Source organism: Muscardinus avellanarius (assembly GCF_963383645.1).
Source record: "Muscardinus avellanarius genome assembly, chromosome: 14".
Taxonomy (NCBI): Eukaryota; Metazoa; Chordata; class Mammalia; order Rodentia; family Gliridae; genus Muscardinus; species Muscardinus avellanarius.
The window spans coordinates 45,441,807-45,467,501 of NC_137800.1; the positions used below are offsets into that span (position 1 = coordinate 45,441,807).

Sequence of the window (25,695 nt, forward strand, 5' to 3'; positions counted from 1 at the left end):
GTAAGTTTTAAAGTCAAGTAGTATAAATCCTCTAGCATTGCTTTTTTCAAAATTATTTCAACTCTTCTGTATTTCCCTATAAATTTTAAAGCCAACCTGTCAGTTTTTTTTATTGGCTTTGTGTCAAAGCTATAGATTACTTTGAGAAGAATTGACATTTTAGCAATAAGTCCTCAAATCCATGAGCATAGTATATCTATTTATCTCTTCTTTATTCTCTCTCTCCGCAATGTTTTATAGCTTTTGATGTACATATTTTTGTGCAAATATTTATTCAATCCATCTATAAATAGTATTTATAGATCATGCTATAAATAGTATTATTTTGTTTTAATTATTACATTTTCATTGCTAGTATATGTAAATGCAATTGCTTTTTTAATACTGAACATTAGTCCTTTGACATTGCTATGTGTACTTTTTTTTTTTTTTTTTTTTGCAGTACCAGGGATGTAACCCAGGGGCATTGCACCTCTGAGCTACATCCCCAGCCCTATTTTTTTTTTTTTTTGTCTCTTTATTTTTGAAACAGGGTCTAACTGAGTTACAAAGGGCCTCACTAAGTAGCTGAAGCTCTCTGTGAACCACGATCCTCCGATCTCCACCTCCCGAATGCTGGGATTACAAGTGTGGACTACCATGCCTGGCTCACTATGTTCACATTTTAATTTCTGTTTAATCAATTTAATTGATCTCTTCAAGGAACCAGTTTTAATCTTCTAAATTGTTTGTCTGCTTTCAATTTTTAGTGGTTTCAACTCTTAACTATTTTCTTTCTTCTGCCATGAGGTCCAAAGCAACCTTTATTCTAGGACTCATTCAACCTCACTACTGAGGAATGGCTGTTCTAGAGATTCCACAGATGGCCGGTATTCACATTAGCTGATGGGAAAACAAGCTAATTCCAGCTTTGTGTGAGCATGAGGAAATTATATGCTTACCTAGTTTCAATTTTTTCCCAGTCTTGGAGGGCTCCATCTTATGGTGGAGCAGATCAGTAGTCAAAGGTTTGGAATGACCCCTCCGCAGAGCCGCAGAGCTCACTCATTGTGCTGCTTTCTCTTTGATACTCTGCTCTTCACCTGATCTCTGACACCTAAAGACTGCCAGGCTATTACTGGTATTTCTCTGTCTTTTCTGTGAATCAGAAAATGCTCCCAGGCAGGGGATTGAGGTTGGGACCATCCTACTGTTCATCTATTTTTTAAAAATCTCTCAGAATCCAGTCCTTATATTTTTCCATTTCTGTGTTAACAGCTTTTAGGGGGTCTGGAAGGAGAGGGAAATTTGTGTGTGTGTGTGTGTGTGTGTGTGTGTGTGTGTGTGTGTGTGTGTGTGTGTTTTAGCAGCATCCCTTCATACACAGAAGCTGAATCATCCTGTTAATAGCTTTTTACTAAAATATTCAAGTCTTTTGGTCTTGCTATTGTTTGGGGTCTTGTCACAACATATGAAATTTACTAATAATATGGTTGAAAAAATGTAATAAATCAGTTATATTAACAGAGAAATATTTAGGTTACTGTTTGATCTAAATTTTAAATTTTTCCTAAATATACTTGAGCATCAAAAATTACCTAAAATTGCTTTGAATTTTATTGTTACTGTAGCCATGCTATTAGAGGTGATAGATAATTGTTATAATGTGAGAGTCAGGCATCTGGCACTTTTATGGACATTTGTGGAAATGAGTATGCCGTATATGAAAATGAAAATTTTTGTTTTTTTAATTTCCCAAAAAAGTTTATAATTCAGAATGAGAGATTTATTTTATTCTAATCTCCATAAAATGGTAAATAAAATAGCTATTATAAATTGAAATAAGTAATTTTAAAGCAATTCATAATATACTCCAAGTTATTACATTCTATGTCATATTGATTAACACCTTTAATTAATAAGATACTGGAATTTCTAATTAATAAGATACTGGAATTGGCTATGTTTTTTCCCAGTGTTACAATAACACTTTGAACATGCTTCTACTGAGAAACTGACCACACTATTTTGAAGTTTACCTTTAGTCAATGTGATGTCAAGTCCTCAAAGACAATTGATGTTTTATGCATCCCCAAGTTCCACACAGTCAGCACTGTGTGGTACAGGGCACTATTCAGGTACCAGTATTTTATGTTGTTCTTCTGCAAAAGGTATCTAGACATGCCTGTCCTGTTCAACCTGACCTGATATGAGTCAACATGCTTCATAGTGCCCAGCTCTCTTTGAAGGAGAAACACACACACACACACACACACACACACACACACTTTGGGTGTTTTGTTTTAAAATAGAACAACATATTAGGTGACACATTGTTGTGAGGTTTTTTTTGGTTTTGTTTTTGTTTTTTGTCAGTGCTGAGGACTGAACTCAGGGTCTCACATGTTAGGCAAAAAGTCTACCACTGAGCTATATCCAAGTCCCAATATCTATGAAAAAAAAAATTAGATCAACTTTTTATTCTCATTTCCTTTTGGTTGGTGCATTGCAGTCATACATCATAATGGGGTATAAGATAGAGGCATACATCACCCAGTTAGCCCTTCCCCAATTCCCACCTCATTTCTTTCTCCCTCCCTCCCTTCTTCTCCTGTTTTGGCTTAGTGATTGACTTTGATATATTTGTGAATGTACATCATGTATATTAGGGAATTTCCCTCTTCTCCCCTTTCATCCCTCTCAGTTAGGTCACCTTATTTGTTTATGAAAAATTTTAATGAAGAAATTTTACTTGTAGTTACCCCTATTATATTTCATAGCCCTCTTCAATTATAATATCCCTATTATAATCCAGCAGTTAGTATTTGTTGCCTCCTTATTTATGTACAGCCCAATAATAAGGTAAAGAAGTGGGTATCACCAAGAAGCACATTCTCAGTTGAGATGCTGTGGTTTGGATATGATTAGAGTTTGTTCCCCAGGGGTCATGTGTTGGAGGGTTGGTCCTCAATGTGGTAGTGGGACCTTTAAGAGGAAGGGCCTCATGGGACATTGTTAGATAATTGAGGATCTGCCCTGGAAAGAGGTTAAGGTAGTTCTTCTGGGACCCTGAGTTAGTTCTTACAAGAAGCAACTATTTTAAGAATGAACTTGACTCCTGAATCACTACGTGGCTTCCTGTTTGGAGATGAGATCTCTCCTCACACACTCCCACCCTGTTGCCACCTGCCATTAGGCCCTCCCCAGAGGCCAACCAAGGAGGAAGCTAACTTTGAATTTTAAGCCTCCAACTCTGTTACATAAACCTCATTATAAGTACCCAAACTCAAGTGTTTCATGACAACAACCCAAAATGGGCTGGTACAGGAGACTTATAAACTTTAACAATCTGAAGATAAGACAATTTAGCACATATGAGTTATTATATGCAGTGCTTACTAGTTAGTCATAACTCAGGAGAACAATCTCACTGTTTTCATAATCATTTTTGGTACAATTAAGTTGTCAAAGACATATGGGGAAGAGGATGCATACTGTGGAAATTTAAAGACTTGGGAGATAAGTGTGGGTTGAAAATGACTTTATGTATAAAAATAATTATGATGATAATTAGCACTTGCACGGTGCTTTGACAGCATTATGTCATCTTGCAAAGGTTATGGACTGGCCTTTTGATATTATCATGTGCCAATATTAAGCTTCCCTGCCAAACCTTGAAAGTTATGAGATGGGATTTGGGGGACAATGAGAAAAGAATTAATAATGCACTACAAGGCAGAAAATATGCCAAACTCATTGGCATAGAAACAGATTTACTTGGCATTTTAGAAACACAAGAGAGAATGGCGGTTCGCTCACAACCTCAGCTACTTAATGAGGTCCTCTGCAACTCAGTGAGACCCCGTTTCAAAATAAAGAATAAAAAAATAGGACAGGGGGTGCAGCTCAAAGGTCAAATGCCCCTGGATTCCATCCCCAGACCCGCAAAAAAAAAAAGTAAAACAAGAATACATTCTATAAAAAGGAATTGGTCAGCCGGGCGTGGTGGCGCACTCTTGTAATCCCAGCATTCGGGAGGCTGTGGTTCGCGGACAGCCTCATCTACTTAGTGTGAGGCCCTCTGCAACTCACTGAGACCCGATTTTAAAATAAAGAATAAAAAATAGGACAGTGGGTATAGCTCGGAGGTCAAATGCCCCTGGGTTTATAAAAAGTAAAAAGGAATTGGTCCATCCATATTTTGATTTCTAAATATATATCCAAAGTGCTTATTGATATATATATATATATATATATATTATTGTGTGTATATATATTAACTATTTCACATATATTTAATATATACATACACACACATGGGGTGGGTTTTTTACAATGATGAAATATGCTTATTTGAAACTTAAGGATTCCTCAAAGTGGAGGATGTCTAAACCTTATTTAGAGGCAAAGCCTAGGATCAATTGATTAAATCACCAGCTATATGTAGAAGCACAGAGGGAAAACAGGATGAGCTGATAAATATTTTACTTTCAACTCAAGTATCCAGGTCTTAGAATCCAGACTGAGAAGCGTGATGCATAGTACACCATATCTTCCTCCCTTGTGGCCACAACTAAAGGTTGAACTGTTCTATCTCTTAATCAGCCTGATCCCAAAGCAGCAGAGGTCAAGATAAAATGTTACTGCTGGTGAGAATTAACCTTGGAAGCTGAAGACAGCACTACCTGCCAGGCCTCTCCTCCCTCCCTCCCTGGGCTCCTGCCTTGCCTTCAAAACTGCAGGGTTACCTGGATGGCCCAGAAGGAGAGGCAAGTTATTTAAGAGACCGAGGGCCCAGCATGTACCAAGTCCAGTTATTGGATTACACAGGAACTAGACGCATCTAGATAGCCGGCTGCGCCCGGGCGAGCGCGGCGCCGGCTGCGCCTAAGCCTTTCCAGATGTGGCCGCGGCGCGCGCTTGGCGGCGGTCCAGGAGGCCGCCTGCAGTTGGCGCTTCCCGGGGCCGCAGTGCGAGCCGCAATGCCGGCATCCTGAAGGCGCGGGCTCCTGCGCGGCTCCCGGGACCCGCGGCCCGCGCAGGGCGGCTCCAGGAGCAGGACAGCAGAATGGTCGCCGAGCCGGCGCTGCGCTAAGGTCCCTGCGGGCCATGGGGGACCCTGAGGCCCACGTGATGGCTCGGCCCCTGCGAGCCCCTCTCCGGAGGTCCTTCAGCGACCACATCAGGGACTCCACAGCCAGAGCTCTGGATGTTATTTGGAAAAACACCAGAGACAGAAGGCTGGCAGGTGAGGGGTGCGAAAGGGGGCGGGGGCAGGATGAGAGGTATTAACAAGAAAACACATTTAACATACGGACTCATTACTAACTCGGATAATTAATGATTTTGTCAACTGGGTAATCATGGCAATGTTTTCAATCTAGCTTTCTCTGTTATTTAACATTTCTTGAGTGTTAAAGGGTGTGTGTGTTTGTGTGTGTGTGTGTGTGTGTGTGTGTGTGTGTATTTTTTTTTTTTTTTGGCTTGTTTTTCTGTAAGGCCTGTCTAGCTATTGGTCTGATGGTTTCTAGATAAGGTCTTATGAGAGTTGGGTTTTTTGCTTTGTGCACGTGTGTATTTAACCTTGAAAAGAGAAGCAAGGTCCTTTGCAGTGTTAGAAAGTCAGGGCTGGTGGGTGACTGCAGGCAAAGGCTGGGCTATGTAGCTGGTGAGGAACAGTCATCTTTGGAACTGGTCTGGCCTTCGGTGGTCAGGCGTGTGAGCAGGGCCTGGCAGGGCTGCCAGTCGGTGGAGTAGTCTGCTGCCCAGTGAAAGCCTGCTGGTATTTCCTCTGGCGGCCTGCAGCAGCTCTGAGATCCAGGATGGTATCAGGTATGCCAGAGGCAAGCATTTGTTATATAATAAACACACATACAGTGGTGCGATTCAAATGTTCTAGGGCTCATGGGACAGCCACCACATGGCAGATTGTGTTTGAAGGAATACAGTAAGGAAACAGGGACTTATGCCTGATTCTGCATAAGCAAAAGATTCATGAATGAATATAAAATAGCATCTCACTATGATGTGAAAAAAAACTCTCCAAATCCAGAAAAATGTATTCGTGCAGTGTTTTCTGGCTCCTTTTCTTGCTAAGTGGAAGCTCCTATGTCATGTGCTTGGATGGGTAAAAAATCATGTTTCCTTAACCTTTTTAGCTAATCCAGTTGTTTTTCATATACTGAATGGAGTTATGAATTGTCAAAAATCTTAGTAGTGCCTCCAAGAGTCAATTCAGATTCCTAGACTAAGTTCTTCATGGTCATTTGACTTTCACATAATTGTCCTGACATGACTTAAAGAGAGAAAATGTAAGGCAAGTGATTGTGATAAAGCAGATTATGAAGATAACATGTTAGTTACATACACTCCTGAACTGTAAGTTTGTTCTGAATGTGCATGAAACTGTTTGTCTCTGTTAAACTAAACAGTATCGCTCAGGGCTGGGATAGAGAAAACAAAACCAGCCAGGCAGTGCTTGGGAGGCTACGACAGGAGGATGGCACAGGTACGAAGCCAGCCTCAGCTACTTAGTGAGGCTATCAGCAACTCAGTGAGACCTTGTTTCCAAATTACTTATAAAATAGGTCTGGGAGTGTAGCCCGGAGGTAGAAAAGTCCCTGGGTTCCACCACCCCCACCCCTGTACCACCAAAAAAAAAAAAAAAAAAAAAAAGAAAGAAAGAAAAAGAAAAAGGAAAAGAAGACAAAACCAAGGCTAACCATAGGCAGGAAGAGAGAGCAAAACACTTTAAATTTCACCATTTTACCATTGCTTTAGAGTAAAATATGGTATCTTCAAGCAATCCACTTGTCAGTCATTTTTTAAAACATGTATTATCTAGTGACAACAATTTGCCATTGAACAGAAGAAGTTTAAGATGCCCAACTTTGATTGGTTATCCTTTTGAAAAAAGGGCTATTCCTATATTATTGTCTTATTTAATAACTCCATTGCTACAAATGATGATTTATAATGATGCTTTATTAAAGAAGTTTTATAATAAATGAAGGGTTTATATAACATTTTATTAAAGACAACACAAAAATATCTTACTAAGATTTGGTGTCTTAATTTGAGAGTCAGATTAATTCAAGCATCACTGCTTCCCAGAGTTTTTCTTAGATTTTCATAACACAAAGAGCTTTTGACAGCTGATGATCTGTGAGAATAAGGGCATTATCCCTTGAAAGTTTCCGTCTCTTTTCATTTGTCTGTTATATATTAATGGTACATGTGAAGTCAAAATTTAGCAATGGGTATAAATACATTCATGAAAAACACCTCAAGGAAAGTCATGACTTTTGATGTGTCATGAAAAATAAAGCATTCCCATAGCCCCAGCAGCACAGAGCATGCTGACTGCTCCAGGTTCTGCTAAGGGATAAATTCTTTCTGCTTCTTAGGTTTTCAAAGAGTAATGACCTCTTAGATCTCCCACATAGAGAAGAATCCAGGGACTATACTAAAAAGAAAGGATTTTGGCTACAACAATTGATTCTGATTCCTGGGAACTGGACACTGTATCCTCCCTAGTCTTTGGCCTTGGTGGACATGGTGCTTGTCAAATGGAGATTGAGCTGGTGCTCATCCAAACCTCAAGAGCACTTACTCCTATCCCTCCTTCCAGCATCTCAGCTCTCTACCCTCCTACTGACCTAGTGCTAAGTAACGGCTGTTAATTATCCACAGAACATCATGTTTCTAAACAGCCGAGAAAAATCTTTATTTTATATCAATCCACTTCACTTTGCTTGTAGAAAAGAGGGCAGTAGACTCTCCAAACCTCCCTCTTCACTTGGAAATGAACAGGCTGACAGGTAAGAAGCCTCAGGAGGGAAATACTTCTGTTAATAGAACCAGGAATATAATTATACCCATGAAGATTATTGTTTTTATGACTCTCAACACGTTTCTCAAAATCTAGTCAGAGGTTTCAGTTTCTTCCACCTGATCAAAGGGTTTGACCATAGGATAAAGTTTTAAGTTTTTTGGTTAAGTCATTCTTATCTGTGTCTTGTTTCCTTCTCTCTCTCTCTCTCTCTCTCTCTCTCTCTCTCTCTCTCTCTCTCTCTCTCTCTCTCTCGCACACATACTACACAATTTAACAGTTCTTACTTCTACTCCTACTTCTACTGTCCCAAATGTTGTCATTCTTTCTGTTATTTTCAAAAATCTGCAGTCTTTTAAAACAAAGTACAGAATTATCTTGAGAAAAAAAATCTTCCATTTGTGAGTGGTGACAAAACAGATTGTCTTAATTGCATCTTCCTTTATATTTAATCCTCTTTGTATGCCCAGTCACAACCCACGGGGGGGGGGGGTTCTTACTCCTATCCCTTCTTATGACCATTACCTCCAACCCTGCAGGTACACCAAGTTCTTTCCTAAAGGCAGAAGATGACGTTGACTTTTCAATGAACTGGAATTTGGAGGATAACCAGAGGTGACAGGCCCTTCTCTAGATTAACTGCATCCCCTCTCAAACTTACTCTGCGTCCTCACCAGTGGAGCGTGTCCTCACCCTCCACAGTCAGCCTCCCTCTCACTTGATGCACAGATATCACGGCATCAGAGTACATTTCATTCCTGAAAACAGTTGCCTCTGGATTCCTTCGTAGAGGGCATCTTAGTTTCTTTTGTGCAAGTAGATCTCTTTAGCTTTTGAGCAAAACCTATGGATCTTTTCTCCAAATACTATTTTTAACTGTATAGGTAAAATATACAGAATCATAAAGGAAACCAAGTATAGTGAAATATAGTTATCAAACTATTTGAACAAAAATTGTGATATGATAATACAACATGAATAAATTATTATTATTATTTTTGCGGTAGTGGGGATTGAACCCAGGGGCCTTCTACCTAGCCCTATTTTATTCTTTATTTTGAAACAGAGTCTCATTAAGTTGCGAAGGGCCTCACTAAGTAGCTGATTCTCATTAAGTTGCGGAGGGCCTCACTAAGTAGCTGCGGCTGGCAGAGAACCCGTAATTCTCCTGTCTCAGCCTCCTAAATACTAGGATTACAAGCCTGCGCCACCACGCCTGGATTAACATGAATAAATTATAAAATAGGACAATGCAGTTAAAATATAGGAAGTTTGGCCTGCTGTGGTGATATATACTTTAATTCCAGTACTTGGGAGGCTGAGACAGGATTGCAGATTCAAGACTAGCCTCAGCAACTTAACAAGACTCTGTCTAAAAACAAAAAATAAAATTGGGCTGGGAGTATAGCTCAGAGGTAGAACCCCCTGCATTCAATCCCCAGTAACACTGCGCGCACGCACACACACATTCAATATAAATTAAAAGACATTTTTAGCCGGACGTGGTGGGGCACGCTTGTAATCCCCACACTTGGGAGGCTGAGACAGGAGGATTGCACAGGTTCAAAGCCAGCCTCAACTACTTAGTTTGGCTTTCAGCAATTTAGTGAGATTCTGTTTCCAAATAAAATATAAAATAGATCTGGGAATATGGCCCAGAGGTAGAAAGCCCCTGGTTTCTACCAGTACCACCAAGGGGAAAAAAAGACATTTTTAAAGTTTCAGTGTACACCTTGTTGTTGCTTAGCTAGATTAAGGCCATTAACCTCTGCACTAAACTGTCCTTTGCTTCACCTCTTTGTCTTCAGCCATTATAACTAGAGAATACTAGGAAGAAATATCCATATCTAAGTCACCAGTGTGGACTTGGCATCGCTCCTGGTTGGTGGCTGAATGGCCACACACAAGACTTGGCCAGTGAGATCATCTGAACATACATGGTCAGAAAAGTGGTAGTTGTGTACGATCTGGGGTGGATTTAATAATTATCTTAACTGCAGAGTAGGGATGACTCTGAATGATCATTTGTGATATCTACAGCTGCCATGGGATATAGGAAAGCTTAGTTTATATTGGTGACAAAGTCATAGAAACAGCTAATAATTCTTATGGGGACTGGAGAATTAATCGACATTCCTAATTGGAGAGAATGCTAAATTTAGAAAAACGAAAATGTGTTTCCTCCTGGACACCTCCCCGAGTCTATCCATGGACCATAGACTTAAAATCTCTGTTTAATACTTTTTGCAGCTTCCAAATACTTCTAGTCAAAAATTATAATAGACAGAGATTCTGCTCTTATATTTAGCTGGCTGAGATTCCTCAATATATATTTGATAAAGCTCCACAAACAAGTTAAAACTAATGAACCAGTAAGGCTTCCTCAAAATAAATTAAAATTGAGTCTAGAAACAGTTAAAGAGCCCGACAATAGGGAAAAACCCAAAGTATACATTTGTGGTAGCTTTCTTCAGTTTGGATAGAGGATAAATAATAAATTGAAAAAAATAAATATTAGTCTTTAACTGCATTTAATAAGATAAGAAATGCATGTGTAGCATAAAACATACTAACAGGGGAAAAGAATCCATTTCTGTGTGAGGGAAACAGCATATAATGTAGGAGAAAAGTCTTCAGTGTCTCAAACTGTATGAGACATAGATTTTGCCGCTACTTTCATAACTGAACACTTAAGGGAGAAAAATGGAATTGCCTATGATGAGTGCAAGATTATTCAGACAAATCCCAGTCCAGGTGAGATTCAAGGGACATAATCGACAAATTAATCAAATTAATGTCAAATAATCGACATTAGGTTGGATCCCTCTGCGGTATTTTGCTCTTTGTACAGTATCTATGCCTTTTGGGAAATAGTTTTCTATGGCCCCACTAACCAGTTCTCTAATTCACCAGAAAAGTCAGTGTTTGGGAGAAAACATATAAGCTTTAACTTTCTGAGACTGGTTGTTCTTAAGTTCCATTCATTTCACTACATATGATGTCATTTTGTTCTTCTTTGTGGCTAAGGAAATTCCATTGTGCGTACCACACTTTCTGTATCTATTCCTCTGTTGATGGACACCTAGGTTGGTTCCATAATTTGACCAGTAGAATAGTGGAAGGGAATCACTGGAGGGAGAAGGGGAGGGGAAAGGAGGCTTGAGGAAGGAAACAATTCAAATTATATTCGTATATGAAGGTACCACTACCAATCTCGCTAATAAGTATGAAGAGGGAGAAACAGGAGGGGGTGGGATCCAGAGGGAAACACACCAAGTGATGTGTGTGTATATAAATTTATCTTTCTAAATCTATGACATTATTAGGATATACCAATGAAATTACATTCTTTTCAGTACCTTGGTTCTCAATTCTTGGGGCATCGAGAATTCTGGCCCACTTCCAGTCGAGGGCGACCACAAACATTGACTGCTGTGAACTCCTTTCAGCTCATTTGGTTCATGGTGAAAAGCAAGTAAGGGCATATGGAATGCCTTTTAACCAGGAGTGAGGTATGCCGCAAACTATGCAGGTTCCTCCAGTAAACACAGACAGCTCAAATCTTGATTTTAAAGACAGACAACCATCAGGGATGTTTTATGAACTACTGTGATGTGAGCATGCATCCTTCGAAATAAATTTTACTATTTCAATAAAGTGAAGCCTCTGTGAATGCTGAGACCATCTCTGATGAGAAAAAAAAGTGTAATAAAGTGGCCAAGATTGCTGACTGTGACATTTGACTGCCTGGGTTTGGACCATGGCTCTTTCCCTGGCAGACTTTGGGCAAGTTAGTCTGTTCCACACCAATATAAAGAGGATAATAATAGTACCTATGCCATAACATGCCTTTCAGGATGGAGTAAGTTCTAATGCAAAGTGCTTAGAAGAGCCCTTGGCATGGAGTAAGCCCTCCATCAGTGTTGGTAGATATAACCCCATTTCTCCGTCTTGAGGAACTTCATCTTAGGAGAATGCCACCGTTATAATTTGCCTAGAGATTCTCAGCAAAAGCAGCTCAACCAATCCAAAAATAAAATAAAACAAAAGAAAGAACAGGTGAATTTTCAATGGTAAATAAATTTATTTCTCTGCTTCCGGAGAGAAACAATGAAAGATGAAAAGGAGGTTTGTTTTCGTGTAGACCTTTGTGAACTCCAAAAGGAAATGACCCAAATAACTGTTCCTGTGCACATGTGCAAGAATTACCCCTTGCAGATGAATTTGTCACACTAGATATGCAATCTCTGCATGTCTTCCCGAGCAAGTTGGAACCTGCTTTCCAAATTGCTATATGGATGGAGCCAAACATGGAAAAGAGCAAGCAGTAGCACCAGCAGCCTGGGGTTTCAAGCACGTGGGTCAGCTCTGGTATGGGAGAAAGTATGCTAAATGTCAAGGCTGCCACTTGAAAGGGATGTTTTGCACACCTCCTTTCTAGAGCAAAACTTCTGAAGCTTCCTTTATTTAAAGTAATATGTATGAGTGCTCTGCACAGTTTGCCAGTGACCCTTGTAATTACAATAGCTGTGTCCAGAGATGTGTTATGTATGAAATTGAAGGCTTAGTAGAAAGGGCATATTTATTGGTTAGTCACAGGTCTGCTTAAAGTAGGTGAAGCTCCATCATAGAGTAAGAACCGGATTTAAACGAACATGATTCTGGAAGATTTTTATTCCAAAGAAATTATTTAGATGTAAAGATAAAATTCAGTGTCTTGCAATATCCAAGTCCACTAGTGAGTGTTTACAGACAAAGCTCAGAAACCTCCAAACCCTGTCAATCATCATTTAGTAATCTAACAAATATTTATAAAGCATTTATAGTATGCTGAAAACTTTGCGAGTATACTGAATGACCCAACAAGACAGACACAATCAATGCCTACCTGTCATAGATATCACACCTAAATATTATCTTTGGACTCAAAAAGCAGCAGCCTGAGCCAGATGGGCTCCATTTTACTAAGGAAAAATCAATTGTGTCTCTTGGGCGCTGAGAAGTGTCTGAAACCCATCACCTGTAGGACTCTTAAACCAGTGGTTCTCAGGAGGGTAGAGACAACATACTTGTCAGAAAGGTGTGTGTATAGCTTTTAAAAATACATGAAATAAACTTACCATATTCATAGTATAAGTTGCACCTGGTAAACTGCATGAGCAGGAGGGTCCAACATGCATGCTAAGGTGGAGAAACACCGTTTAAACTTTCCTGCAAATCCCGTGGACCCAGTGCTCCCCCCAAGAAGGGGTAGCCGTAAGCATGAATTAATAAGCTGGTAGTATCTGGGCATCCCCATGAATCCAAGGGAAATTCTCTGCAAACAAAGGTCAAGCAAGTTAGTGCATCTTCCCCCATAGCTGGGTGGGTGCTCTCCTTTTATAGGCCCAAAAGATTTGCTGCTTCCTAAGTGCTATGAGATCTTATCTGTTACTGTTTTTTTTTTTCCAAAGGAGATATTATCTGGGCATGGTTTGCATGTCTGTAATCCCAGTACTTGGGAGACTGAGACAGGAGGATTGCAGGTTCCAGGACAGCCTCAGCAATGTAGCAAGACTCTCAGCAACCTAGTGAGAACCTGCTTCAAAACAAAAATAAAAAGGGCTGGGAGTAAAGCTTGGAGGTAGAATGCCCCTGTGCTCAATCCCCAATACACCACCTCTCCCCACACATAAAAAAGATAGATTCTGACCTTGTTTCAAAGTTTAAGCGAATTAAAGTTTAAAATATATCACAGTCTAAAATAGAGTGTTCTTGGATGATTTAAAACTCAGAATGAACTAAAATTAGAAGTTTTATTTTAAATATTTTAATTTACATATGAAATTAGTCTCTACATCTCAACATGTATGGGCTATAGAACTGAAATAGATGGTCCTAAGTCCTTTTGAGATTCTGCAGAACTTCTTACAGAACAGAATTGAAAGTCAGAACTCCTTTTTTATGATAGCTTGAAGGAAGATATTCCCATTTTTTTATTTTTAAAGGAAGTATAGTGCTAAGTGTATTGTTTAAAATATGATGTAATAATTTTAATTGTTTACCAGCCATCAGAGCTAAGTCACAATGAGTAGAAAAATACTTGAGATAATAAACTTTAAGGACTAAGTATATAGCCATAGTGAAGTAATTCTACAGCTCCATATGAAACATGACTTCAAAAAATAATAGTCCATTTCAGATCAGTGTTTTATCCCAGACTGCCTTCAGTAATTTAAAAATTGGTTTTCTACCCAGTGCCGAGGTTAAAGAAATCAATAAAGAAATTACCAGAGAAAATAGGAATTTGTATTGTTGCAGCTTTGACCAATTTCCCTGTTTTAATTAAGGTATGTTTTGAATATTGACATTATGTTCAAGTATTGGGGTCTTCTTTTCTCCTAGAGGAGATTTAACTTGTGTGTTCCAAAGAATCCTGTTAATTATGGTTTCCTAGTATTATTAGGCGTGGAGACTGAGGGATGGAAATGGACGAAAATGTCAAAAAAAAATTTTTTTTTTTTTGGTGGTACTGGGGTTCCTGGAATCCCTTCTATCTCCGGGCTACACTCCCAGACCTATTTTTACATTTTTATTTGGAAACAGGGTCTCCTAAGCCAGCGCGCGCAGCTGGCTTCTAACCTGCGCGATCCTCCTGTCTCTGCCTCCCAAGCGCGGGGATTACAAGCGTGCGCCACCACGCCCGGAGAAAATGTCAAAATTTTAAAGTTGAGCATTTCATCTTTATATAAGGGGCACAGGAACAGAATGTGGGACATTGTTCATACACCATACAGTCAAGAAGACAAACAGAATACCTGAGCAAAGACTATCAAAAGAGGTTTGTATACTGGGTGGACATCACCTTTGATAAATTCCAAATTAGCTAAAATTGATTGTGCTCTCATGTTGTGAAAGACAGCATGGTAGATAATAGAAAGATACAGAGATAAACTTGAAACTGTCTCTTGTACTCCAGTAGCTGTGATTCTACTTGAGAGGAAAAAAATAACCTATATAGAAAACCAATCTCCAAAGTATAATTTGACAGAAAGCTTTAGGTATTTGCTGAGCTGTCCGTATTTATGCCTACTCCCTTCTTATCTCTTCTTTCTCTTCCCCTTTTTCCCTTCCTCTCCTTTCACCTTTCCATCACCAACCTTCTCTCTGCTCTTTGCTGCATGAAGTTACCATTGGTTCAGTTGCAGTAAAACAAAAGAATATCCCTGCTATTTCATTACTCATTTTTTGAAGTTTGTCAGAGGCATGCTCATTCTGTGTCCTTAGAAACATTATTTATAAGTGAAAACTTTCATGACACATTAAGTTTAACTTTTGACACCACAATGATTACTTTTCCACTGTTGCCCATGGAAATGAAAATATCAGAATAATTGCAGGCCAGGCACAGTGGCACTTGCCTATGATCCCAGGACTTGGGAGGCTGAGACAGAATGACCACAAGTTTAAGGCCAGATGCAACAACTTAGTAAGACAGTGTCTTAAACAAACAAGCAAATAAACAAAACAATTGAAAGACTAGGGATGTAACTCAGTAGTAGAGCAACTCTATGTTCAGTTTCTATTATCACACACATGGACACACTCAGAAAAGAACCATTGCAAAGAGAAACCTCTACTACACCACTACAATGATGTAACTATAGTGTGTACGTGTGTGTATGAAAGAGAGAGGGAGAGAGAGAGAGAGAAAGATTAAGAATGGTAGCAACAGAGAGGAGAACACAGGGAGGTGGTATTAAATAATACAAGTATTATAATACAAGTATTTCAGACTATATATATATATATATATATATATATATATATATATATATTTGTGTGTGTGTGTGTGGATCTGGGGATGGAGCCCAGAGGCATTTGACCTCCAAGCTACATCCCCTGCCCTATTTTTTTTATTCTTTATTTTGAAACAGGGTCTCACTGAGTTGCAGAGAGCCTCACTAAGTAGCTGAGGCTGTCCTTGAACCGCAATCCTCCAGTCTCGGCCTCCCGAATGCTGGAATTACAAGCGTGAGCCACCATGCGTGGCTTTCAGACTACATTTTTTTTCACAATAGTATTGGTATGTTCAGCCAGGTAAATTATTTAGATGCTCCTCAACATTTGAAGAAATTTTCACACTAGTAATTAATTGACAGGCCTTATTGTGACCATATATATATATATATATATATATATATATATATATATATAGCATATATATATTGCACCCCCCATTGTGATTTTCCTCCACTATGGCATGGGAAGCAATAAGATTTGCTTTTGAGATAGTCACTGACCCCCACCTTGTACTGTACCCATGGTAAACCCACTGAGATGTGTTCAGATTGAAAGTCTCAAGGGCTTCCAAGTGCCAGCCAGAAAGTGGGAAGACAGAAGGACCTTCTCATGTGTTAAACAGAAGTCCCAATGCTGCTGAGACAGAAGAGTCTCAGTTTTGATTCTGATCCCCAGTCAATAAACCATGACAATCAAGTAGTGAAACTTTTATGGAAACAAATTTTAGTGATTTCTAGACAATGAAAATCACTAGATACAGTGAAAAAACGTGGCAGCATTGTCTTGGCTAGTGATCTCTAAACATTTTGCTGCCATTGTATAACCCTTATTTGGTGTTCTGTCTCCTTAGGGGACTTATTATTAACCTCAGCGTATCTAGGCAATTGCACACATGCACATGTGCACATGCACACTCACACCTCTCAGGATTACGTGCCGTCAAGTAATTTCTCTTTGTAAAAGATGGAAGGATCCTGATTTATAGGATGCTGGTGTAAAAGTCACGACACAGCATCTGGCTGTTGACAACTTGCAGTGGAGGGGGTGAGACGGCACATTTTATGGTGTCTAGACTTTGTTTTATCTTGTAGATTTTTGGTGACATATTTAGCTTTTTGTAGACAACTCTCAAATTACTGACTCAGCAGTCAACATGGTTCAGTTTATCACGATCCATCATCTTTAATCTGGTCTTGAATAGCAGGATGTTGTAGGTCCAGATTGAAGTGTGACCTTTGAATGTTTTCCATTCATGCTTGATTACTATATCCTAGAGGTCTAGACAGTGTTATTGCTGTCTCACCAACATAAACATCTGGCAAAAAAAGAGAACTAAACTAGATGAGTAAGAACATTCCTAATCTACCTTTACAATGCACTGTTTTAAAATAAGACTCTTTAAAAAGAATCCCATCTCAGGTCTAAAACTAGATCATCAAATGTATTGTTTTTCAGCTCTGATAAGAGTGTCTTTGGACTGTGATTTTTCACGATGAAAACAAGTTTGAACTTGTCATGTCAGACTGCAATAGAAACATCTTTCCTTTGTGCTTATTACAAGAAGCTAGAATTTCATTTAGTGAATTCCAGCCAAATAAAATTAGTACGTGCGTGTTGACTCATGTGTAGCACATGGCTGAACAAATGAGATGGCAAACCCATAGGGGCCACGAGACCAAACCAGAGCAATGTGAGCATTCGTTATCATAGTTCTGAAGTTATTGTCAGGCCTTCTAAATGTATGTAAATTGCTGTTTATATTCTGAGAGTTATTAAGTGCACTGGAACTTTGAAAGAAACTTAAGAGCCAGATCTCCCTGGTGTAGAGTATTGCTCTACTAAGTCATAGGGAGAAACTGAGGCCCTTTTCTTTTTCCTGGGGCTACAAAACACAGCCAACTAAACCCCACACAAAACATGCCAACAGCCATGAGCATCCAGTAATAGAACGGATGGATAATAATATAACGTCAAAGTATTTGCCTTACTTATGTCTTTTGCATGCAAATGGCACATATATCAATGTTATGAGAATAACACTGGGAATTTTACACTTAGACTACAGTAAGTTTATAAAATGACCATTCAATAACTAATTCCAATGTCTGCACAACAGTTTGTGCATAGTATTTTCTTTCTTTTTTTCCTTAACAAAAGAAAAGAAGATAAAGATCTTTCAGTTCTTCAGTGAATGCTTGTATAAATTAATGACTTAGAACTCAGGACTGTGTTTCTACCCATAGCTCTTTGGCACAACATAACCATTGCACAACTGAAGATAAACACACAGGGCAGGCTCTAAAAAAATATGTCAAAGCAGAGCCTAAAGATCTATTGTACATTCCCTTTGTACCACTCAGACAATAACAGCATTCTCTGACCAGGCACCACATACCTACCGCAAAGGTTAGCCAGCACTTCGGAGCCAAATGTTAACAGACTGGGAAAGGATGGGAAATAGGCTTTTAAGTATTTTTAAAAAGAAAAAGAAAAGAAAATGTAGTCTTGGAAGGGCACTAACGGGAGGTGAGGATGAAGCACCACCTGCTCTCTTGGAGGCGAGGACAGATGAATGGAAAGGGGCTTCTCACCCTCTAAGCTGCTACCACACACGTCCCAAGCTCCCATTCTTGTGATGCCGGTCCACAGAAAGTGTTTGGATTTCTGTGACCCTGAGCATGACACCCACTCTGCTGCAAAAAGCATGTACCAAGTGGACCTTTGCGGCCTTCCATTCTCATTGATCCCTACCATCTACCCACACACACCACTCACAGACTTCTGGAATTTTTTTTCTTACTCATTTTGTTCTTTAAGTGAGATGTTGAGTTAAAGCTCACAGTGTATAATTTGTCCTTGAATCCAAATACTCTCTTTCTCTTGTTCCATGTTTTTCCCCCATTTGAACTTAAAATATTTTAATGGATTTTTTTATTTTAACTGATTTATAAAAGACCATTATTTCAGCTATCCTTTGGTCTCAACATAAAAAAGTATGTTTTAAAAATCATGGTAACTTATGTAATGTCTCTTTTTAAAAGGATCTTAGGAAAATAGCATTTGACAACTTTTATTACTCAAGAAAAAAGCTAACTCATGTTTGGTACAAATTGAGTTCTAAGGGTCAAAAGCCAAGTGCTTTTAATAACTTTCTAAGAGTGTGTAATCTTTGTTCACTTTGAAGACTAAAGTATGTACTAATTGCTTTTGTAAAATGAAGGTGATGTTGCTGTAGCTAATGGTCCATGCAGTCAGAGCCTAGGACACTCGATCCCAGTGTCTCATGTGGCTTCACTTGCTGTTTTTATAACATACCAGTTGTTTTTTTTTATTCCGTATAGTTTAGGAAACATTCAAAATTATGTTTGCTTCCTCAAAATCTTTTCTCCAAAAAATATCTTTAGATAGGTTATAAGTTAACGCATAGGAAAGTTTTGTTTTGTTTTTTGTTGTTTGTTTTGTGGTACTGGGGATGAAACCCAGGGGCATTCTAACTCTGAGCAATATCCCCAGCCTTATTTTTAATTCTTTATTTTGAAACAGAATCTCACTGAGTTGCAAAGGGGCTTCTCACTAAGTAGCTGAGAAAGTTATTTTTAATTGAACATTTCAGACATAGAAGATACTCTTGTCTCAACCACTAACTTAAGTAATAAAACATTGCAATTACTGTTAAAACACCCTGCAAACTCTCTCCTGGATCAAATTTCTCTCATCTTTCCTTCCCAACTTCTCATGAAATCTTTCAATCTTGAACTTGGTGTTTAATCATTCTTATAATATTTTATATTCATCACATATTTAAGCATCCCAAAATAATATTAGTTATTGATTCACATATTTAAAATTTTTAAGTGGTATACTGCAAATATACATCTACAGCTCTCTTTGTTCAGGATTATATTTTTGAAATGTATTCATATTAAAAATGAACTGTTTATTCTTGCTGATAAGTCTTACTGATGTTCCATTATTAACTCATTATCCTACTGTGAGCCATTTAGAGTGTTTCCAACTATGTGTTACTATATGCATTTGTTGTTATCAATAGTATTCTCCATATCTCCATGAACACATGTAAAGTAGTTTCTCTGTGGTAATTTGCTTAAGAACAAACTTATGGCAGGGCATGGTGGCGTACACCTGTAATCCCAGAGCTTGGGAGGCTGAGACAGGAGGATTGCACAGGTTTGAAGCCAGCCTCAGCTACTTAGTGAGGCTCTCAGCAACTTAGTGAAGACCCTGTTTCCAAATAAAGCATAAAATAGGTCTGGGAGTATAGCCTGGAAGTAGAAAGCCTCTGGGTTCCACCCCCAGTACCACAAAAAATAAACAATAAATTTATGGCTTAAGAAATGCACATCATATATATCCAAATAGTTCAACATGTACTGTACATCTACCGATGCTATACAAGAATACACATTATAGAAAGCTTTTTAAATTCTATAAAAGTAATAGAATATTTGCTTTAAAGGACAGAGTAAATGTTAGAGATAACATATTAATAGACAAATGTATATATGCAGTTATGTATAACATAAAAATCTGTGCATATGCATGCATATAGGTATATATACATATATGTGTGCATATACAAAAAATACATAGATAATATAAGTAAATATACTAGAAAGACTTAAATTATTAATAGAATTAAGCAAAGATTAGATGAATAAGGTTTTAAATGAAGGTCATAATAAACAGTATTTCTCTTATTTTAACATGGTTTCTTATAAAAGTCAAGCTAAACTGCAACTACGTATCTGTTTAAAAGTGATAACAAACAAAATTTATCTATGCCTACTCTGGGTCGGTATTTGGGTCTGAAAATCATTGAGGTAGTGCTGAAGGTATTAAATGAGAGGCAGATCTATCTGTGAATTAGAGGAAGCAGAAATAATTGATTCAGAGATGACCTCTTCACAATAACTTAGGTTAAGAACACTTCAATCAACATTTCCTCCCTTTATTAGGCTCCCTTGGAGACCAAGTGTCCTCTTCTGCAAAACTGCTGCAGGGAATCAACTATTTGAATGTTATTGAAAAGTAATTGTTTCCTCAAAGGTTGACTAGATTACCTTCAAGTGGAGAAACATTTGAGGTAAATAAACAGTTATTTGCATAAATAAACATCAACTATATATTTTTTGTTCTGTTCTACTAAATGAACAAGTAGCAACTTTTTTTTTCTCTGTGGCACTGGGGATTGAACACAGAGACATTCTACCTCTGAGCTACAGTCTCAGCCCTTTTTATTTATTTGGTTTTTTTTAAAACTGGATCTCACTAGGTTTCTGAGAGTCTCCCCTAGTTGCTGAGGCTGTTCCTGAATCTATAATCCTAATGTCTCAACCTTCCATTATTGAGATTACAGGCACGTACCACCATGCCCAGCTGCAATATTTATTTTTAAAATATATTCTGTAATCTGGGCATATAAATAAATATATACATATATATGTATATATTTTCTTACAAATATATTTTTATAAATATATGCACACATATTTGTATATATATATATATATGTATATATATTAAGAAAAGAATCATGCATTGGAATGATATATGTGTTCAAATCCAGTGTATCTACGTCATTTTCTACTATGAGATTCATAATCAATGACAATTATTCACTTCTGAAATTCCAACTAATGAGTACAGACATGGCATCCTCCACATTTGCCTTTATTCAGCCCATTCATCTAGAATCCTCTCTTATCAGATTGATAAGTTGGGAGCAGTGTACTTCATTATATTATGACTAGCTCAGATGTTATCTTAGAAAAATGGTGGTTTAGTCAGCTCTGCATCGTTTTCTGGAAATACTGACGACTTCACAATTTTCTTTGTTAAGTGATCTCTTTTCACTTCACTAAGTTGGTCATGGGTCATTTCTTTAAAATATAAAAGGGCATAACCACACTCTGCAAAACATATGGAGTGTGTAGGGGGTGCTAGAGATTATACCCAGGGGCATTTTGCTTTCACACTACACCCCCAGCCCTATTTTGTTTTTTTACTTGAAACAGGATCTAGCCAAGTCGCTGAGGCTGGCTTCAAATCCTCAATCCTCCTGACTCAGCCTCCTATAAACTGGGATGATAGCCATTCACCACCACAGCAGGTAACATGTGGGTATTTATTCATAAACACATGATTATCAATTCTCCTCCTAATTTCTCATAGAATATGGTACCATGAGCAATTTTCTGCATTCCTTTTCTTCTTCAAAATACAAACTCCTATCTCTTTTTTTAAGGTCTCATAACTTCCGTTAGAATATCTAATAATCATAATTTCTAACGTATTCAGTCAAAATTATTGTCAAGATTATATTGAGCACACATACCATCATTTGACATTTAGAATTAACATTATCTCTCTATTGATCTCCATAGTGGCTGAACTACTTTGCACTCCCACCAATAGTGTAAAAGAGTTCCTCTTTCCCCACATCCTTGACAGCAATTTTTGTTGTTTGATTTCCTTATGTTTGCCACTCTGATTGGGGTTAGATGGAATCTCAGCGTAGTTTTGATTTGCATCTCCCTGATGGCTAGTGATGTTGAACATCTTTTCATGTATCTATTGGTCATTTGTATCTCTTCTTTTGTGAAATGTCTATTCATTTCAGTTGCCCATTTCTTGATTGGGTTGTTTGTTTTGCTAAACTGGGAACAGATCCACCATTTGATACAGCTATACCACTCATGGGTATTTTTCCAAAGGGGTTGAAATCAGAGAACTACGTTAACATATGCATACCCATGTTCATAGCAGCACAGTTTGTAATAGCCAAAATATGGAACCAACCTAGATCTCCATCAGCAGATGAGTGGATTGCAAAATTATGGGAAATACACACAATGGGATTCTATTCAGCTATAAAGAAAAATAAAACAATAGCATTTGCAAGAAGATGGAAGGAACTAGAGAACACTATGTTAAGTGAGATTAGTCAAGCACAGAAAGAGAAGGGATGTATGTTTTCTCTAATATGTTCAAGCTAGGGAGTAGTGGTAATCCTAGAGGGATTCCAGATGATGGAGGGGAAATCTCAGCAAAGCTTGAACGGAAGGATAGGAGAGGAAGAAAGCTGAGGTTGTTCAATGGAGGCGCTACATACGAATATGTGTAATAGCATAAATACAACACGATTAACCTGGACACTCTCTATTGGGGGGGGAGGGAAAGGGAGGGGGAAGGGCATGAAGCACAATGTAAATGTACACCACTCTTAATATGTTCCACTTATAAAAAAAATAAAAATTAGCCGGGCGTGGTGGCGCACGCTTGTAATCCCCGATCTTGGGAGGCGGAGACAGGAGGATCGCGCAGGTTTGAAGCCAGCTGCGCTGGCTTAAAAGACCCTATTTTCAAAAATAAAAAAGTATAAAATAGGTCTGGGAGTGTAACCCAGAGGTAGAAGGGCTTCCAGGAACCCCAGTACCACAAAAAATAAATTAATTTAAAAAATTAAATTAATAAAATAAATAAAATTTAAAAAAGAATTAACCTTATCTCACAACAGTAGCATCCTTATCCCAAGAGAGGGGTTATAGGAGAAAATGTAGCAAGGGGCTGTAATGTTTTTTCTTTTGGTGCTAGGGATTGAACCCAGAGGCATATACCCTCAGCCTGATTTTATTTCTTATTTGGAAATAGGGTCTCACTAAATTTCTGAGAACCTCATTAACTTGCTAAGGCTGGCTTTGAACCTGCAATTCTCCTGTCTCAGCTCCCCAAGCACTGAGATTACAATCATGCACTACCATGCCCTGCTTGTAAGTCTTAAATACTTAGAACTAGTATAAGACTGAAGTTTTCTTCATTTTCCTGATATCTGATTTTAACTAGATGCCTAACATTCAATGCCAAGCTCTTTTCAGAGCTTTCCCTGTGTTGTCATTTAGTACTTAATAACCTTATGAAGTTGGTTGTTTTATTATCTTTGTTTTACAGATGAGGCAACATGTTCAGAGAGGTTATGTTTTAAAAAATTAAGTTAATGTCTCCAAAATTGAACTCTTATATTTCCCTACAAAACTTATCTTTTTCATCTCAGTTCATGGTAATCACCTCTGGCTTTTTCCCTCTGTCCTACCTCACATTACTTCCATCAGACTATCCCACCAGCCCTTCCTGAGAATGCATCTAGAACCTGGTTCTGTCACCATGCTTACTGCTACCATCCTGGACCAAGCCCCACCACATCTGACCTGTGTTCTTACAGTCTTCTCTTACACACCTCCCTGCTTCTATCCTTGTCCCTCTCCTATAATTTATTCCAGACATGGTAACCAGAGTGATACTTAGAAGTTATGCCCTATTGCTCCTCAATTCAAACTTTCCACTATCTTTCCTTCACACTTACAAAAAAAAAAAATCCTTACTATAGACAAGTTGTTTTTATAAGACCTGGAGTTGCCCTACCTCTCCTAACTCTTCCTACATCCTGCCCGGGCTTCCTTGAACTCTACACATTCTGGCTCCTTTGCTGGCCCTTGGTAATGATTATGCTTCCCTCATCCTGGAAAGTTCTTTTCTCTCTCTCTCTCTCTCTCTCTCTCTCTCTCTCTCTCTCTCTCTCTCTCTCTCTCTCTCTCCTCTACTGAGAGCCCATTCTGGCTCCCTCTATTAAATTATATCCTCCTATCAACCAATTGCAATCCATTTGTTCTAGTATGTTATATACTTTTGTTTATTGTGTCTATCCTTGTCCCTCTCCTATACTTTATTCCAGACATGGTAACCAGAGTGATACTTACAAGTTATGCCCTATTTCTCCTCAGTTCAAGCTTTCCACCATCTTTCCTTCACACTTACAAAAAGAATACTTTCTATAGACAAGTTGTTTTTATCAGACCTAGAGCTGTCCTACCTCTCCTAACTCTTCCTACATCCTGCTAGAATGTAAGTTCTATGAGTTCAGAAACTTAGCTCTTTATATCTTGATATACTCAGTGCTTAGGGTAGTGCCTGGCACATAAACATTTATTGAACGATTTAATCAATGGACAAGTCTATAAAACAAAATACACATACACACATATTGCCAAATGCAAAAATGCACATTTAATATTGCGTACTAAAATATACAAGTACATTTTGTATAGAAAAAGAAAACAAGCATAAGGAAACAGTTATTGGAAAGTTGAGGCAAAACATCTCCCACATTCTTTCTGAACCAATAAAAATACTCAGAAGCTGTTTGAATCAGTCACCCCTCCCTTGTGTTTTTGCATAAGTAATTTCTAGATAATAATATTATTATATCTATGTAGGTAATTCCTAAAGTTTAAAATATACTACTACATGTAGAAATTATAAAGTTATGCTTTTATTCATCCAGCCTCAGTTGCATCTTTCTTCTTCCTTCCTTCCTTTTTTCTTTCTTAACTCCCCCACTTTTTGGTCTGGGATTGAACCAAGGGGCGCTCTACCTCCAGACTACACCCCAGCCCTTTTTTGTTTATTTATTTATTTAGTTAGTTAGTTTTGAAACAGGGTCTCACTAGGTTGCTGAGGGTCTTGCTGTGTTACTGAGGCTGTCCTCAAAACTTTGATCCTCTTGTCTTGCCCTCCTAAGTACTGGGATTAGAGACATGCACCACCACACTGAGCTCTTTCTTTCTTTTGCTTTTTTTTTTTTTTTTTTTGCAGTACTGGGGAATGAACGGTGAAGCCTTCTATCATTGAGTTATATCCTCAGCCCTTTTTTATTTCTTTACTTTGAGACAGGATTCCACTGAGTTACTCAGACAAGCCTCAAACTTGTGAATCTCCTGAGTAGCTGGAATTAAGCGGTGTGCTACTTGCCTCGCTCCTTTTCCTCCTTTCCATCTTGTGCCGTTCTTGCCTAAACTCTAACTCTAATCTCCCCCTGCCCATGGGACATCTTCTAGTAAATGCTGGATGATTTGGAACAACAGATTAAAACAGAATTCCAAGGTTAACTTTGTCTATTCCCTAGAGTCTGTCCCTTGTCTGTAGGGCACCTCATTTCTGTCATCTTTAGAGCAGTCCAGTCACCAAGTTCTACTTTCTGTGTACCTCTGAGTGGCCCCTTCATCTCTAGCACGCATATCCCAACATGG

At 38.4% G+C, this 25,695-nt stretch overlaps 1 protein-coding gene across 3 annotated transcripts in view; it reads left to right on the forward strand.

Annotated features, from left to right (window-relative positions):
• DLC1 (DLC1 Rho GTPase activating protein) overlaps positions 1-25,695 on the forward strand; it is a gene marked incomplete at both ends in the record, with an annotated part of 393,015 nt that overhangs the window by 204,532 nt on the left and 162,788 nt on the right. For 2 of the 3 annotated variants that reach the window (XM_080710067.1, XM_080710069.1), the window contains one exon: positions 5,089-5,227. The exons of the other annotated variant lie outside the window; for it this stretch is intronic. In XM_080710067.1, the coding sequence (XP_080566193.1) occupies positions 5,089-5,227 (139 nt within the window). Of the gene's footprint in view, positions 1-5,088; positions 5,228-25,695 lie in introns of those variants that run through there. 3 annotated transcript variants of the gene reach the window in all.